This window comes from Capsicum annuum, chromosome 1 (assembly GCF_002878395.1).
Source record: "Capsicum annuum cultivar UCD-10X-F1 chromosome 1, UCD10Xv1.1, whole genome shotgun sequence".
Lineage (NCBI taxonomy): Eukaryota > Viridiplantae > Streptophyta > Magnoliopsida > Solanales > Solanaceae > Capsicum > Capsicum annuum.
In genome coordinates, this window is record NC_061111.1 from 6964548 (window position 1) to 6981541 (window position 16994).

The 16994-nt window shown below is 35.6% G+C and overlaps 3 protein-coding genes across 9 annotated transcripts; 1 reads left to right on the plus strand and 2 right to left on the minus strand.

Annotated features, from left to right (window-relative positions):
• Positions 1–2218: 2218 nt before the first annotated feature.
• LOC107852517 (mavicyanin) lies at positions 2219–3456 on the minus strand. Its single transcript, XM_016697547.2, has 2 exons — positions 3070–3456; positions 2219–2814 (listed from the first exon to the last, which is right to left on the minus strand). The coding sequence occupies exons 1-2, from the start codon at positions 3236–3238 to the stop codon at positions 2471–2473; spliced, it is 513 nt and encodes a 170-aa protein (XP_016553033.1). The 5' UTR covers positions 3239–3456; the 3' UTR covers positions 2219–2470.
• A 2225-nt stretch (positions 3457–5681) lies between these two features.
• On the plus strand, positions 5682–8633 carry LOC107866929 (guard cell S-type anion channel SLAC1). Its single transcript, XM_016712979.2, has 3 exons — positions 5682–6642; positions 7076–7881; positions 7968–8633. The coding sequence occupies exons 1-3, from the start codon at positions 6121–6123 to the stop codon at positions 8317–8319; spliced, it is 1680 nt and encodes a 559-aa protein (XP_016568465.1). The 5' UTR covers positions 5682–6120; the 3' UTR covers positions 8320–8633.
• Positions 8634–8786: 153 nt separating this feature from the next.
• LOC107866940 (protein TPX2) lies at positions 8787–16571 on the minus strand. Of its 7 annotated transcripts, none has more exons than XR_001673071.2 (18): positions 16099–16569; positions 14659–14802; positions 13785–13877; positions 13345–13498; positions 12911–13010; positions 12342–12392; positions 11721–11818; positions 11559–11637; positions 11433–11492; positions 11148–11237; positions 10729–10787; positions 10464–10542; positions 10325–10390; positions 10172–10234; positions 9701–9778; positions 9568–9612; positions 9324–9428; positions 8787–9046 (listed from the first exon to the last, which is right to left on the minus strand). XR_001673071.2 is itself a non-coding variant. In XM_047415258.1 (18 exons), exons 1-18 carry the CDS (start codon positions 16268–16270, stop codon positions 8944–8946), a joined length of 1596 nt encoding a protein of 531 aa, XP_047271214.1. In that variant the 5' UTR covers positions 16271–16571; the 3' UTR covers positions 8787–8943. The 7 variants fall into 7 exon arrangements, 5 of the variants coding, with proteins under 5 accessions (XP_047271214.1, XP_047271194.1, XP_016568483.1 ...); XM_047415258.1 differs by having other exon boundaries at positions 9568–9602; positions 13345–13468; positions 13785–13874; positions 16099–16571; XM_047415238.1 differs by having other exon boundaries at positions 9568–9602; positions 13785–13874; positions 16099–16570.
• Positions 16572–16994: the final 423 nt, after the last annotated feature.

The window sequence follows — 16994 nt, forward strand, 5'->3', positions numbered from 1 at the left end:
AATAAACAAAGCTAATTCATCCCTTGAATCAAGGAACAATAAAATTAGACGTTCAGGTCACCCGTCCCCTGACCCAAAACAAAACGCAAACTAATAATCCTCTTTAATTTGAGTCGTGACCATGGAAAACATAGCAATTGCAACAACCATTCAAATAACAATATTAGTAAGAAGGTGAAGGAGCAGGGATTTTCCAATTCAGTTTCAGGCCAAACATTGATGGGAAGTTCCATTTCATTAGCAAGTGTTTGTCTACTCCACGTCTTTTTCCAGGTGTTGTCAGAGTAATCACATCAAATACAGAGATGCAAAACTTCTTAAAAAGGCCAGCCGGTGCACTAGGCCGGCCGGTGAGGGGTTAAGAGAAGAGCCGGACCGAACCACAAGGATCTATTGTAAGCATCCTTGTCTTGTATTTTTGCTAGAGACCGTTCCCACGGCTTGAGACCATAACCTCTTGGTCATTTAGCAACAACTTTATCAGTTACTTCACGGCTCTCCTTCGAGATACAAAACTTCTTGCTATGCAGTATTTGAAGGCATCTTGATCTGCCTTACACACCATAAAATTTGGTTCAATTAACATCCCAAAATTGAGTTGTGTTCTTACTCATTATTCATCTTTCTAGTAATTTGATACACAATTACGGATTTAAGTTGCATATATTGACAATTCAAAGCTGTTTAAGTTAACACGTTATAGCAAGTTATCATATTAAACATAAAATCGACTCACCTGATGTTATAGGTCAACTTAATCCGATTGTGTTAAAATTAATACATTGTCAGTACATAGAATTTAATTGAACTCTACAATTAGTGGACTATGGCTATACCAAGCAATTGTATTGATTAGTCACTAGCCTAGTATTAGCAACTAATGTCCTTTGTTTAAGTGGTGTCACTTGAATATTGTATGATGCGAGTTGACGAGGTGTGACTTACTTGTCACTTTGGGAGCATATTTTGCATTTTACGAAGATCTATTTTTTTTTTCAACGATTGGTTGTAATTTTTTTCGCTAGAAAAATTAGATTTACGACTTTAGTACATTACGATTGGACTATCCATTACTATACCAACACCAATCACAATCAACCGCCACCACGCAAGCATCACCATCAACCAACTCCACAATCAGTCATTTCTACCACCACTCTATCGGAAGGACAATCACCAATCGCCACGATAAATGACACGTACTATCGACGTGCCCCTTACATTATAACCACCACTATAAGTCATCACCACCAACCATCATTGTACTTACAAGGAGCAGTGAATGTCAAAGGTAGCTGATTAGCAGGGCCACTTGAACAACATGTTGCAACTGCAGAAAAGATCCCATTTCTGACATGTTATTTATGTCAGCCACCTTCAGCCTGTTGGAGCTAAAAGGTAGGGGGCCTTGTGATTTAATTACCTAAATAGGTATAAATGTTGGTGATGAAAAATAATTCTGGGGTCCTCTTTATTCACGTGTTATCATAAATTGAGAGAATCACAACAGAAATATCACATACTCCAGTTAAAAAGGCATGTCATTTTTCATCATCTAATATAGAGGGCTAGACCTATCAAAGTTGAGATAATTGAGCATATTCTCAAATCTTTCTACATCTTGAACTTATTATATGACAGTGAATGTTGGACCGTTAAAGTACTCAATATGTCCACAAGAATATAATATGATTGTTGCATGGATGAGAATGTTACAATGGATGTGGTCATACAAGATTAGAAAAGATGATCACATTCATCAAAGGGTGCAAGTAGAACGTATTGAGAATAAAATGAGAGGACACTCGAGTCTTGAGATGGTTTGGTCATGTCCCATGTCGGCCTATAGATGCATCAGTATGTTGGTCTCAAGCTATAGTGAATGGATGTGTCAAATAGATATAGGATAGACCTAAAATCACAAGGAATAAGTTGACTCGAAAGACCTACAAATCCTTGGAGTCAACGCAAACTTAACTAAAGATGGGACAAAATGAAAGAAAAAGATCCATATAGGTGATATCTACCAGTTGAGATTTCATCATGCCGATGATGACATTACTTGAGTTTAAATGACGCAGTGGGGATTCACATAACCGACCTCAACCTATTTAGGACAGAAGCGTTGTTATTGTTGTTGTTCATTATGCCACAAGAACCTATTTGGTACAGAGTCAAATTTAATCTTCAAGGCTATTAATAAGATGAACAATCAAACTTACATGTTTCAATTCTAATGTTGCACAATGGTTAATTAACACATAGCACTGATGAATCTTGGACATAAACAAATGTTGGGTAACACAAGTAATGCAAAAGAAATAACATACATCCAGGAGCCTCAGATAATACTCCTGATTGCCTCAAATATCTAAATTATTGAATGTGAAAACAAATAACACAACAAATTGATATATGATCATCAGAAGATCCATACGACCCAAAAAAGCGCGAACTAATTCATTAATCCTCAAGTCATGATCACGACAAACATGGCGAATGCAGCAGCAACCACAGCAACGAACTTGGAATCAGGAGAAATCCAAGAAGCAGACGAAGAAGCAGGACCACTAGGCGAAGAAGGCGAAGGAGAAGGAGCTCCAGATTCAGCTGCCAAAACATTGATAGCAAGTTTCACTCCCTTTTCGCAATGTTTGCCAATTCCACAAATGTACCATTTTTTCCCTGGTGAAGTGAGAGTAATCACATCATTTCCAGAAGTTAAAGGTGTAACATCACTACTTGGTGTGCAACTTTTGAAGGCTTCTTGATCTGCTTTATACACGTTGTGCGCGTCTTTCTTGTACTTGAATACTGCAAAAAAAAAAAAAAAAAAAACCACAAAATTTGGTTCAATCAACTTCACACGATTGAACTCATGGCCTAAAAATATAACTTAACATCGTCATCCTCTACTCAAAGGGGACATATTGAAAATTTATTAAAGACAGTAATAGGCATTTATTATTACCACTATATATATATAGGAATGACCATGAGTCATGACCAAATATTATTAAGAAAAAGTAAAAATGGACAAATTATTTATGATAAAATTAAAGAACATACTAAGCTTATCTCCAACATGAAATTCTTTGGTGGCAGCCCAAGTTGTGTAATTAAAGTCCAGCTTCCAACCTTGATCATCACCAACCCAATGTTCAGTTGCCATTGCTGGACCAGCAACCATGGCAACAACAAAAACAAAAAGTGCAATTAACAAACTTGTTGAGGCCATTGAGAATTTTTTTTTGAAAATTAACTATTTGTAGAATATTTTTGAAAGTTATTATTATATATATGATTTGAATTTGTTGTTTATCTAAGGACCTATTTATAGGTTGTTAATTGTCCAAGATTAGGAAGTTCAGCCGGCTAATAGCGGCATTATTATAAATACATACATAAATCTTGAGAAAATAACAAAGTATATAATAAATAATATTACATGGAATTAATTTGATATGTTGCTATTGGAATTGTAGTAAACTTCTACAATGATTTGATTTGATCCCAATTTTATTCTTGCCGAATGTCACATTCTCATGCATAGACAGTTTTCACAATGCCAATTTGATAAATATTTAGGTGTGGTCATTTTTCTGATTTTCAAATATTTTCTTTTTAAAAAAAAAAAAGTTTCTAAAAAAAATAACTTGCCTAATGAAAATAGAAAAAACAGATTTTATAACTAGCATTTCATAGATATTGATTGTGTCCTTCCAACACATCATATCTTTATCTCACGCTTCATAGCTCTATCCCCATCACCCCACACTCCCACATCCGTATTGTTTGTCTAAATTATATACAAATATTTTTAGACTAATTATTTATTTACTTACGTATCAAACACATGAAATAAAAAAATAAACTCATTTATTTTCCGAAAAAATATTTTTCCTTTATACCGAACACAACCCTAATTTTTAGTCAGAGAGTTAGCTAACCCCTCCACGTGGCAAAATTTTGTACTCACCCATTTCATTTTACATGATCGTTGTATTAATAAAAGATTTCTTTTTTATTTGTTCATATAACAAATTAAGTATTTTCTTTTTCTGTTTTATCCTTATCATTAAATAATTATATAATATTAGTCACAAACGCATATGAGAAGAAAAAGTGAAGGGTTAAAACTTGAAAAATAGACTATTTAGTAAACATGCCTTTTCTTGTTAGTTGTTATACTTTAAATATTGTATAAATAACATAAATATCAATCTCTTTGGAAGTAATTACACTCTCTCCCACTTTTTTAATCACTTTACTCTCTCTCCCTATTAATATACATATAACATAGCCGACATATACATAGCATTCTGTGTATATGTTGGAATTTTTGTAATATGTTCAGGGAGTTGAGATTTTTTGTAATATTGGAAACATAAGTTGTGTATTTGTGTAATTTTTAGTTCAATATTACAAAAAATCTCAACTCCCTGAACATATTACAAAAATTCCAACATATACACAGAATGCTATGTATATGTCGGCTATGTTATATGTATATTAATAGGGGAGAGAGAATAAAGTAATTTAAGAAGTGTAATTACTTCGAAAAGGGTTTGTATTTATGTTATTTATAGTAACGTTTATGGATTGTCTGAAAGGCCCATATCACTAGAATATGTTGGGCAAAATCTACAAATAGCCATAATTGAAAGATAGTCACTATTTTGGAATTTCACTAGAGCTGAAAGTTCATTTGTAGGCTGCTAATATAATTCGAATATATCCATTATTTTCAAGGTAGTTGAAAATAAGCACTTCTAGGAAAAACATTTGAAAAATAATCGCCCAAAAGTTTTTTGAAGATCAAAGTCATGCAAGTGAAACTTCAGGAGAACGCCTTGAAATTTATAACTTATATAAGTCGAATTTCTGTCGAACTTCAAGCAGTATGTTGAAGTTCGAAAGTTATACAAATCTTCCCACTAGTAAGATTTATTAGTTCTATGCTTTATAAAAAAAAAGAAAAGAAGAAGTTAATTTTATTTGTTCTATGTTGAATAAGGACTTGCAAGTGAAATCTTGCCACTCAAACCATGAGGCTAGTTTGGTTCCTGGCCCAGTATTAGCCAAGCATTGAATGGACCATGATGAACTATTCAAAATGCCAAAGGTCATGTGATATTTGTGTAACCAAGATGTTTTGTTTCAATTTATTTATTATATATATGGGACCGCGATCGGGGGAAGAATGACACTAGAAGTTTCTAAAATAGGATCGGAACAGCATGGTTCGGAGTCTAGGGGTTTCAATTGAATTCCTGAATCTGATTACCATTTAAAAAAAGGAAAAAAAATCCTACAAGAATTGTGTTAGATTGCTTACAAGACAAGTTAGAAAGCCCTAAGTCTAGCATTCTTGCATTTTTTTGAATTCACCTATTACAACTTTTGGCTCCACCATGTATCTAACTACAGAAACGGTTTTAGTGTGTAGTTTATGAGTTCACGTGAATTCAGTAATTTTTGTTCAAACTCTATATATGTATTAAGAAATCTACACAGTTATTATTATATATTGACTTGAAATAGTTGTCGAAACTCATAAACTTCAAATCTTAAATCCGTCTCTGTCTAAATCATATAGTGTGAAAAGTTCTGATTGATACAACTAGACTATGACTCTTGGTGGTCATAACCAAGATTCAACTACCATTTGAACCCACATTATTATGGCCAGTGTCTCTGTCCACCCTAGTTATGAGGTAAGTCCATAACCAATCACCAATGCCACTTTCTTATTACACTTAACTTTCTTTTGGACTTTAGACCCGTGAAACTGTGCCTCTCAAACACAAAGCATCACTTTTTTTTTTTTCACAAACCAGAAAATGAGAAACATTGTCAAATTGAATACCTCAATATAATGGACTTGTTACTCTAAACACCACAAATTGTTTATGTTGAAGTCTTCCTCACGAGAAATCCCATCAAAGAACTAGCTACAATCAACACCTTAATCATCAAACTTGACAACCACCACCAACACAAGTTCTTTTTATCACAGTTCTCGTGATCCATCCCATGTTTGACAAACAACAAAAATGCACGTAAAGAAAGAACTTGTTATATTTCATCCACATATCGCTAACTACAGAAGGGAGCAAAATGAATGTAGGATCGAATTCGGTAGGAAACCATCTTGTTGATATCCATGAAGTCTTGCATGAAGAGGAAGAAGACAAGGAAGAAAACAGCAACAACACTACTAATATGGCGGATAAAGCAGACACGCGATTCAACAGGCCTACGAAAAATAGAGAAATGAAAAGGCCTCCTAGGAAATTCAGCAGGCAAGTTTCACTAGAGACGGGGTTCTCTGTGCTCAACGGTGAGACATCTAAAGATAAGAACGATAGAAAAGTACTTGGAAGAAGTGGCAAGAGTTTCGGAGGATTTAGTGTCAATGGAACAACTGGTCTTGAAGCAAAAAACAAAGGGGATTTCAACATGTTCAGGACTAAATCTACTCTTGCTAGGCAATCATCAAAGCTACCACTTAGAAAGGAAAGTGGAATCGATATTCAGAACAGTAATGCTAAAGGAGAACTTGATGATCGTGTCAAGAAAAGTGTCCCTGCTGGAAGATACTTTGATGCCCTTAGAGGACCTGAACTTGATCAAGTCAAGGTAATTATCAGTATCAACTTTTCATTCCAAAAATTCAATGATATATGCATAAAACTGTTAATTTTTACACAATCCGCGTATTTTAACCTGTTATCGTCTCAATTTATGTTAACCTGTTTCCTTTTTAGTTCATTTAAAAGAAAGACCTAAATTTGAAAACAATTTAATTTGAACTTCTCATTTTACGCTTCATGAGAAGTTTTTATTGTCATACAAGTGTTATGACATGTTTAAGAACATAAGTTTCAAAAGCCTTCCACTCTATTTTAAACTGCGTGCTCAGTCAAAGAAGTTCACATAAATAGAAATGGAGAGAATACTTTTTATGGACAATTGCATGTAGGTACTGATAGGCGTAAAATTCTTTGGCACTGTCAGTTCATAGAAGTTAAAAACTCAACAGTGATTTAGTCTTAGAATTTTCTTTCTGCAGGATTCTGAGGACATTCTTCTTCCAAAAGATGAAAAATGGCCTTTTCTACTCAGGTTCCCAATTGGTTGCTTTGGTATCTGCCTAGGCCTTAGTAGTCAAGCCATCCTTTGGCGCTCTCTTGCTCTGAGTCCTGTCACCAAATTCCTCCATGTTCCACTGTTCATTAACTTTGCGATTTGGCTGTTAGCCGTGGGGGTTCTGGTTGCGGTCTTCATAACCTACATGTTCAAATGTGCACTTTACTTTGAAGCTATAAAGAGAGAATACTTTCACCCGGTGAGGGTCAACTTCTTTTGTGCTCCATGGATTGTCTGCATGTTTTTAGCCATAGGTGCACCGCCTAAAACAGTACCGGGCATGCTTCATCCTGCAATCTGGTGTGTCTTCATGGCCCCAATCTTCTTCCTCAATCTCAAAATCTATGGCCAATGGCTTTCGGGAGGGAAAAGACGTCTCTGTAAAGTTGCCAACCCATCATCTCACCTCTCTGTAATAGGAAATTTTGTGGGAGCCATTTTGGCTGCCAAAGTTGGATGGAAGGAGCCAGGAAAGTTCTTGTGGTCAATTGGCTTTGCACATTATCTTGTGGTGTTTGTCACATTATATCAAAGGTTGCCAACGAGTGAAGCGCTGCCTAAGGAACTGCATCCCGTTTATTCCATGTTCATTGCAACTCCAGCTGCAGCCAGCCTTGCTTGGGGTGCTATATATGATGACTTTGATGGCTTGGCAAGGACCTGCTACTTCATTTCATTATTTCTCTACTTATCATTGGTTGTACGTCCCAACTTCTTCACAGGTTTCAGGTAGAACAGCACAACAGAGTTGCAAAATTTTGAGAAAAGCTCTTCTTTGCCTTCATATTTAACTAATATCTCGACACTATCTGCAGATTTTCAGTTGCATGGTGGTCATATACTTTTCCGATGACAACAGTTTCAATAGCAACCATAAAGTATGCAGAGGAGGTTCCTTCTTTCATAACCAAGGCTCTGGCTTTGGCCCTTTCGTTCATGTCAACAACAATGGTCTGCATATTATTCGTCTCAACCCTTCTGCATGCTTTTGTTTGGAAAACCTTGTTTCCCAATGATCTTGCCATTGCCATAACAAAGAAAAGATACAGCAAGGATAAGAAGCCTTTAATGAAGCGTTGGACAAAACATTCACCTCTTTCGTTTGTCACATCAATGGGGAAACATAACTCAGGAGACAAAGATGGTGGTTCTGATGAGGAGAAATGATTGTAAATCAACAATCACGCTGCATAAATGCTTAATATGGAAGTTGGCAGCACTATATAATCGAGCAATTAGTCCTGAAGGCAAGCAAGAGGAACAAAGTCTCTACCAGAAAAGAGCAAAAAAATGTTTCTTCAAGGTCTAAAGCCGCCCTTCCCTACTCTCTAGCCTTTATAATCAGAATGTAATTCCAGTGTGAACTAAGACATTAGCCAAACTAGAGGATTTGATTAAATTTTGTTAGTTTTTCACGTCTGACAGATAATTCACTTGATCTCTCAAGAATTTTCTTTCCCGACATCAAGAATCGGGGACAACTTCGAGTAACCTGATCCAACAACATCATCAAGTATAAATGTCCTTTGAGAGCTCATACAAATTGCTTTAGCATGAAAAATTCAAATGCTAGATCAATACTTTCCTCTTGGAAATAACATAAAGCAAAGTCAAAGCAGATTAAAGAACAAAACTGAACAGCTCCCACTAAACATAGACTTGCTCTATTTTATTCACATGATGACATGTTGATTAACACTGTTGTTCATATCTGATGTGGTTTACATCTGTAGAAATTGATTTTTACATAAAGTTATAAGGCTTCTATATATTCGAATACAATTGACAATTTCAGACAATTGTTATGTGTCTCAGTCTGTCTTGTGAGTCGCGTAAAAAAGGGTTCATTGACATCCAGAAATGTGCTGCATTTTGTCCCAAAAAAGCCCAAATCCTACAAGAATTCAAATGTTAATGGGATGAGTTGGGTCATACAAGAAGAAAAAGCAAAACTCCCCCAAGGCTTTGGTCAAGTGATAAGAACGCAGCATGTGATCTGTGGATTAGATGCATGTTACGTGTTCAAACCCTGCCGCAGACAAAAGCCTAATATTTGAGTGGAGAAGGGTAGAGGGTCGACCCATTATCCACCAAATTTGGAATCATGCAGCCTTGACCCTCGGAGATTTTTCGATTATCAAGAAAAAGAAAAAAGAAAGCAAAACTTGTACCTGTTGATGGTGTTGAAGACTTGACAAACTTCAGTTATCCACATCACTACCGAACTAAATTGGCTTTGCTTTTGTGATCGGCTAGTTTTCCTGTCTCCGTGTGTACTATCTTAAAAGAAGAATTTTATAAGCTGATTAAAGTTCATCCTAATTGTAATGCTGAAATATTGCTGGCTTGAAAAGCCTATTAAAAACATAAATGGAGATGGAAAAAGCTAGCAACCACGGAATAAATAGTGCCTACCTCATGGTTTTGTTGGAAATAAGCCCATCTATTTTCTTTAGAGCCCTTGTACCAAAAATCCGGACAAAATCAAAAATCCAGACAATGTTTAACTAAATAAGATCAGAAAAAGAAATGAAGAAATAAATGGAACCTTTGACAGATGACAGGATGGTCTTTGTGCTTTCAACTGCACTCCGCCAGCTGGTTGGGGCTCGGATGCAAGAGACAGCTGATAAAAAAACCAAGAAAGATTTACAACTTTTTGATAAGCTACAACACAAGAATAGAAAAACTTATAGTAATAGAGGCAATATTGTTTCCAAAATGAAACACCACCAAACAATGTACACCATAGGAACACATCAACATACAACAACAACAACAACAACAACAAACTGAGTAGATTCCCACATCGTGGGGTCTGGGGAGGGGAGGGTAGAGAGGTTGTTTCCGATAGAACAACAACAACAACAACAAACTGAGTAGATTCCCACATCGTGGGGTCTGGGGAGGGGAGGGTAGAGAGGTTGTTTCCAATAGACCCCCGGGCTCAAGACAAAGGATAGTATATAAAACATCAGAAACTAGGAACACATCAACGTAAAGATGAAAAAAAAACAACCTTATTAAACAAATCAATTGGTGGATTATGTTGAATCCTCTTTACAGTATGAAAATTGAACTCCTGTGGGAAGAGGCAAAGCAATTCATGTGTCATTATTAGAATTTCAAAGATAACAATAACAACTGAAAAGTTAACACATGTCTGGATTACCATTGGCACTGTGGTTTCCTTCTTGGTGTTCCGGAAAACTCCAATGTCTCCTTTACTAGATAGGATCTATATAAAACGAATAGTAGTTCAGTTTCCAGAACTCCATATATAAAATCTTTCCCAATTTTTCCTAATGTACCTTTTTATTAAGAGGGAGAGCTTTGAAGTGGTAGGTGGACACAGATTCTTCTTGCTTTGGAGCCTCTACATGATTGACTCTGATATACAAAAGTTCCCGTTTCTTAGTCACCCACAACCATAAAGTAATTTATATTTATAAGCATTGTTAACCAATCTTTTGAACTGAAAAGAAAAATAAGTTAAAATGTAATAAGAAGAACACATAGTGTTATGTCAACAAAGAAAGGCTGCTACTCAGCACACACAAGGATATCAAGATTCACCTTCTGAATTCTCTATTTCCACATTCCATGGTTGAATTAGTACTCGCTTTCGGCAACACCTGCAACAAGATATTTTATCAATCAATGATAATAATGGAAACGATTTGAACATGGAATATAGACCGAATTTCTTTATGAACACTCCTAATTTTATCAACACCAATAAAATAATCAAATTCGAATTCAGATTCAGATAGACTCCAAAAAATGGTGCAAAAGTGCAATTTATGTAATTTTTTAGACTGGAAAAAAACCACATTGGAAGAAGCCACCAAATAGGGAAAAATTACAAGTTTCCAAATCTGTGATGTTGTTGCTACTATTTATTTTCAAATTTCACTGGATCAGCCTTTAAACTAAATCGAGTAGAGTGTTTGTGCATAAGCACAAACTCCTCGTGGTGAGAACCAATATGTAACCTTGTCATTGGTAGAAGAAGAATTGGCAGCAAAAGTTGAAACGGCTGACCGATGTTGCACAGCTCTCTCTGACGTCTTCAAGTGAAATTCCTGAAAACCAAAGCGTAAAGGTAGAAACTTCAATTCACTTGTTTGCAAAAATATGATTACAAGCAATGTAATAAGTGCAATTTCATGGAACATATGTGACAAGTTCTGATAGCATAGGCCAGACACTATGATATGAATGGGGCTGGTAATCTTAGAACAGGAATAAGAAGCAAAGACGCCAGTCTGAATCCTTACTTGAAACTGCGGAAGTTGTGGATTGCTTCTTTTTGGAGGCAAAGACGGGCCTTCAAAGATCTGTGAGATTGACAGTTGTCAATAACATGCAGATGAGATTGCCTCAAAGAAACTACACTTACTAACCTTTCTATTTAGTGGAAGAGCTTTGAATCTACGTATAGTTGTGGGCGGCATATTTTCTGCTTGTTCACTGCCTTTTGGCCTGAAATTGAAATATCATGATAAAATGTTGATAACGGACCTCAAACAGGATAAGATAAACTGAAACTAGTTAATGAGGTCGACCTTGCTCTAAGTGCTCTATGAGTTGTTTGAAGATCAGGCTCCCTAGGAATAGTAATCCTGGTTTTAGCCAATGTGTTGTTGCGATCAACTTTTCCATCCTGCAAGATTGTTTACAAAATGTGTCTGAGCTCCAGCAGAAAATCCAGTCATCACCAAAAGTTGTACATGGTTAAGGATAATAAACCCAGAGCTCCAGAGAGGAAGAGACTAGGAATTACACATAACTTTGTACTAAAGACATTGTTCAGCCACTTAATAATAGTGGACCTGGCCAACGGCTGAATACTACGGCAAAAGATGCTAGTTACACCTTTTAAGTAAGAAATATGGGAGCTCGCACTTTGAATTACTCAAATCAACAAAAAAAAAGGTACAGGGAAAATATAAAAGAAACGACATGATCAAATGTAACAGTAGAAGCAAGATCCCATCCATTTTTTGTACAAGGGCATAGAGAAGGTCAACTGAACAAAAGATATCAAAGGTAAGAGGAAAATATAAAGGACAGACATGAGCGAAACAATGAAAACAGATATCCACTTAAAGTCTTCAACTTTACGGGGAGAAAGACTCCCAACTTTTTTTGAATAAATAGATAATAGATAGAGAGCTAACACTTACTCGCTTAGGTTCCTTGTGAACAAAACTAAATACAGGCTTCGCTTCGTCAACCTGCAATGCAAAAAAAGATATTTTTCATGAAAAATTGAGCAAACTAACATCACAGAGATGCCAAAAGTTCGTAGACAAGGAAACAAAACTTGAGCACTAGAAGGAAGAGATGAATCATTTGCGTCATTGTCGAGATTATACAGCTGGAAAAGAACCTTGGTCAAGTGATTAGATGTGACGACCAAGTAATGTTTAAATTTACGTTTTTGGCGAGGGTCATATTTTCCTTCCAAAGCGAATGAAAACCTTGGGGGTAGAATTGTTTTAGTTCATTTCCAATACTTAGAAATGTTAGAATTCCAACATGTTATCTTCCCCCCATGTAAATTCTTAACCTCTAAATTTTATTCAATTAATCTGCAGTAGATTAACTCCACAAATTCATAAAGTTGATTCTGGTAATGTAAAAAGAAACGACATAGTGGAAGCGGAAACTAATAGTAACAAACTCATTATTAGTATGGCATAACGTAGAGGAGAAGAAGCAAAATCCATGGGGCACAAAGTACAAATAATACCTTCCTTAGATGACCACTCTCAAGTTTTTGTCTCTTGGCAGCTTGAGTCTCAATCACAGTTGAAATTGTTCCATTTTTCTCAACCAAAAATGTGGGCAACCTAACATACAAAGGAAAGGTGTTCAAAGAGACCACAAACCTGTAAAACATGCGATGAGCAGCTGCTGTATAATCAAACAAGGTCATTCCCAACAAATTACATGCAAAGTTGCTTGCCATTCACGAAAAGGTGGAATATGAAAAACAACAAAACACATTTAGAAGATGTCCCACTATTTACAGACTGGCACATCCTCACTCTTGGAAAATTTTTATAAATCAGCAGAGAAACACCAAAAAAATTTGGTCTGCACTTAAACAGAGAATGCTAAGAAATCAGGAATTTCAAGATGATGCATGCATCAAGAAAAAGATACAATCATGCTAGTACCAACCTCGATTCACCAGTTGGACGAGGTAGACTTTGTTTGGCTAGGTGACTTGCAGTTGGTTTCATGAGGGTTGAGCTCCTAGGACAAGATGGCTTCACCAAGCACCTGGTTTTACCTCTTGTGGCACCTTTAGCAATGTGATCATAGAAAGTCAGCCCTGCCAATTAGCAGTATCAAATAAAAATGTGTACCTATAACCTATAAGAGTTAAAAGACACCACCAGACCTAGTGTTAACATGGTTGCATGGCAAAACTGCTGTAACATCAGCAATGCCCATTCACAAATATCAAAATTATCACGCACGCGACAAACTTGAGTCACAAAGGACAAAATCACATTCTCAATTTTACGAGTAGAATATCAATCATTTCGGAGATATTTCTTTAAAACAAACACTAAAATTCAGAAATTTACAATTTTCAAAGTAGAAATTATAAGCACCTGAAGGTAGCTGCTGTCTTAGTTGATTTAAAAGTTTCTCGGCATTGCTAATTTCTACGTGAGCAGCAATTCCTGCATTGTTGCCCTCGCCTTCTGTAAAATAAGATCAGAATGAGACCTCTTTTTTAGTGCGTGTAAGCATAAAGATAAAGGCAGCAGTATTCATTATATGCTATTAAGATAGGAGTGCCCCTCTTAACATGCACGTGTATGCCAATGAATCGTGCTTTTCAACTTTCTTGTAACCTAGTTGATTATGCACAAACAAAATAAAAAAGGTTGAGGGATTTACATCAGCAAGTCGCTTTGGGTATAGGAAATCAGTAAATAGAACTGATGACAAAGGCATAATTACGGGAAGACCAATTAAGTTCAGCTTGAGGTACTATCCACGTTTGTTTGGATCTTATTTAGTACAAGAAAATTATTGTTTAGAGCCTTATCAGTTATGCAATTTTACCATTATTGAGACATACATCCTTTCGTAACATCCAGAAAGCAAGTGGGTCATATACCATGGGCCTAAAGGAGGAAATAATTACTAGTATCAACATCAGTACTAGAAAGTTGTGGAGAATCATCAAAGACTCCTTATAATTAAAGTAAACAACTAGGTTACGGAACCAAATTTTCCCTTTAGAATCTTAAAAGCTTTTCCTTCTATTATATCAAGAGTCACAATCACAGTAAATTTTCAGTCAACAGAATACTTCCACATTCAAAAATATGAAAGATTCAAATTGATTGTGAACTTCTAAAAGTAAATGCTCAATGCCAATGAAAGGAACATAAAACATTTTCCATATAACAGCAAAGCACAAAAAATTCAAGTAAAAAATGAGAGGTATAACTTTCAAAGAGGCACAATAAACACCTTGTAGTACAGCAGGAACCTCTTGCTCGACCTCAATATCAGAATCACTATCTGACAAACTCATGTTCTCAATTTTGGATTTCGGAGATATATTAATGTTTTCCAGCAAACCGGACTCCTTGGAAATTAACCTAGTTACAAAAGCTTGAACAACAGAGAACAAAAGCATTATCAGTCATAGTGTTCCATAAACAAGTGGGGTGAACAATCCAAATTATATTTTTACTAGAATGGCATTTTACCCAAGGCAAGTTAAGAAGATCATTTACTAAATCAAAACAAAGAACAGCCACAAAAGAAAAAGAGTGTCATAAAATGCATAGATCAAGGAAAATTTTCCAGCTCTTTTAAATAGAACGTAGCTCTCATAGCAAATGCATAGTTCTAAATGAAATTTGTCCAAAAAAATGAAAATAAAAGAGGTGAGAAATCATTTAGAAATTGGCAAAACTTCCACAGGATACTTTGAAATTTACCATCGTTGTTTAGAAAATTAAATATATTTATAAAAGGAACAGATGAACAGTAAGACAGCCCGATGCACTAAGCTCTCGCTCTACAGGTCTGGAAAAGAGACGGACCACAAGGATCTATTGTACACAGCCTTACCCTGCATTTCTGCAAGAGGCTGATTCCACGGCTCGAACTCGTGACCTGGTCACACGGCATCAACTTTACCAATCACGCCAAGGCTCCCCTTCAAAGAACAGATGAACAGCAAAACCTAAAAATCTGTTAGGAAAAAAAGCTGAAATAAAAAATATATAGCGTGAGAAATACTGCCTTTGCATCATCGTGACAGTCAAGTTAACAGCTTCTTCACAAAAATGCAGAGAATACGAAAAAATGAAAGGTCTAATCAAATAGTTCTAGTACTAGTAACTTAACAAATATAGCTAGAAATTGCAGGCAAATTTAATAAAAGTTCTACTAATAAATTAAAAAAAACACCAAAATTCAGCAAAAAAAACAAACTCTAGTAAAACAAAATGCAGAGAAAAAAAAAAACAGATAGAACACAAAAACGCTGAGAAATATCGCTATAAATTGCAGGAAAATAGCAATACTAGTTCAACTAAATGAAAAAAAACACCAAAATTCAGCCAAAAATAAACATCCAGTAAAACAAATGTAGGGAAAAAGCAGATAGAGAACACAAAAAATGCTAAGAAATATAGCTATAAGAAATTGCAGGAAAATAGCAATACAAGTTCTGATAAATCAAAAAAAAACACCAAAATTCAGCAAAAAATAAACATCCAGCAAAACAAAATGCAGATAGAGAACATTAAAAAGGCTAAGAAATATAGCTATAAATTGCAGGAAAACAGCACTACAGGTTCAAATAACTCAAAAAAAAAAATCACCAAAAGTCAGCCAAAATAAAAAATCATCCAGTAAACAAACTGCAGGGAGGAAAAAAAAAAAAACCAGACTTACGAGAGTCCGGATAACTTTCGGCAGAGTCAAACCAACTCTCACTTAAACTCCTGACAGGGAACGACTCCCCAGAGCTAAAATCAAAGTATTTCGGCGCATCAAACTCGTAATCGAGATCAATCTCCACCGCCGTAAACGTATACTCAATCATATCCTCCATATCTTCCTCCATTTCTCCCAACGCACAGTCTCCGATAACCACACCGTCGTCGAATGAGGAGGAGGATTTCAAAAAAAAAAAAAAACAGTCAGCGTGATTTCTCACACAGCGATGAAAAAGCCCTAGTCAGTGCATAGAAAAACGTGAAGAAGAATGAGAGAAGAGATGTAAGGATTTCACGGAGATTTGGGGAGAGAAAAATGGGCAGGGAAAAAGGAGGGGTATTTAGCAGTGAGTTTATTATTAGTGATGAAGCGGCGATTCTGAATATTTCTGGTTGATTTTCAGAAGAAAGATCCGAATTTTTGAAAAGATGGATATGGGCGGGGTCCGATTGGGTTTGGGCCATATAACGTTAGAAAAAACTTTTTCTGCTTTTACCAAAATGCCCTTCTCTTTTCTTTTATAGTCATGTTATTTGTGAAGCTTATCTGCATCTTGATTTTAATTTTATGGGATATTTTTCACCGCTTACTAGAAATAGCTGAGTGATTGTATTCATCTCAGATTAGGATAGATGGAGAGAAACACTAATTATTTTTTTTTTTTAATTGAAATTTAAATCTTAAACCTTCACTTAAATTTCTTTTAAGTGTTATTTTGAATTGAGAGATATGACTTTTTTGTATTCAAGGAAGAATGTTATTAAATGACGATAATATTACATGTGATTTTGTTAGTTTTTCTTCTTCTTTTTTTCTCATTAAGGCTAAAGCTGAACGTGTGCTCAAGAGAT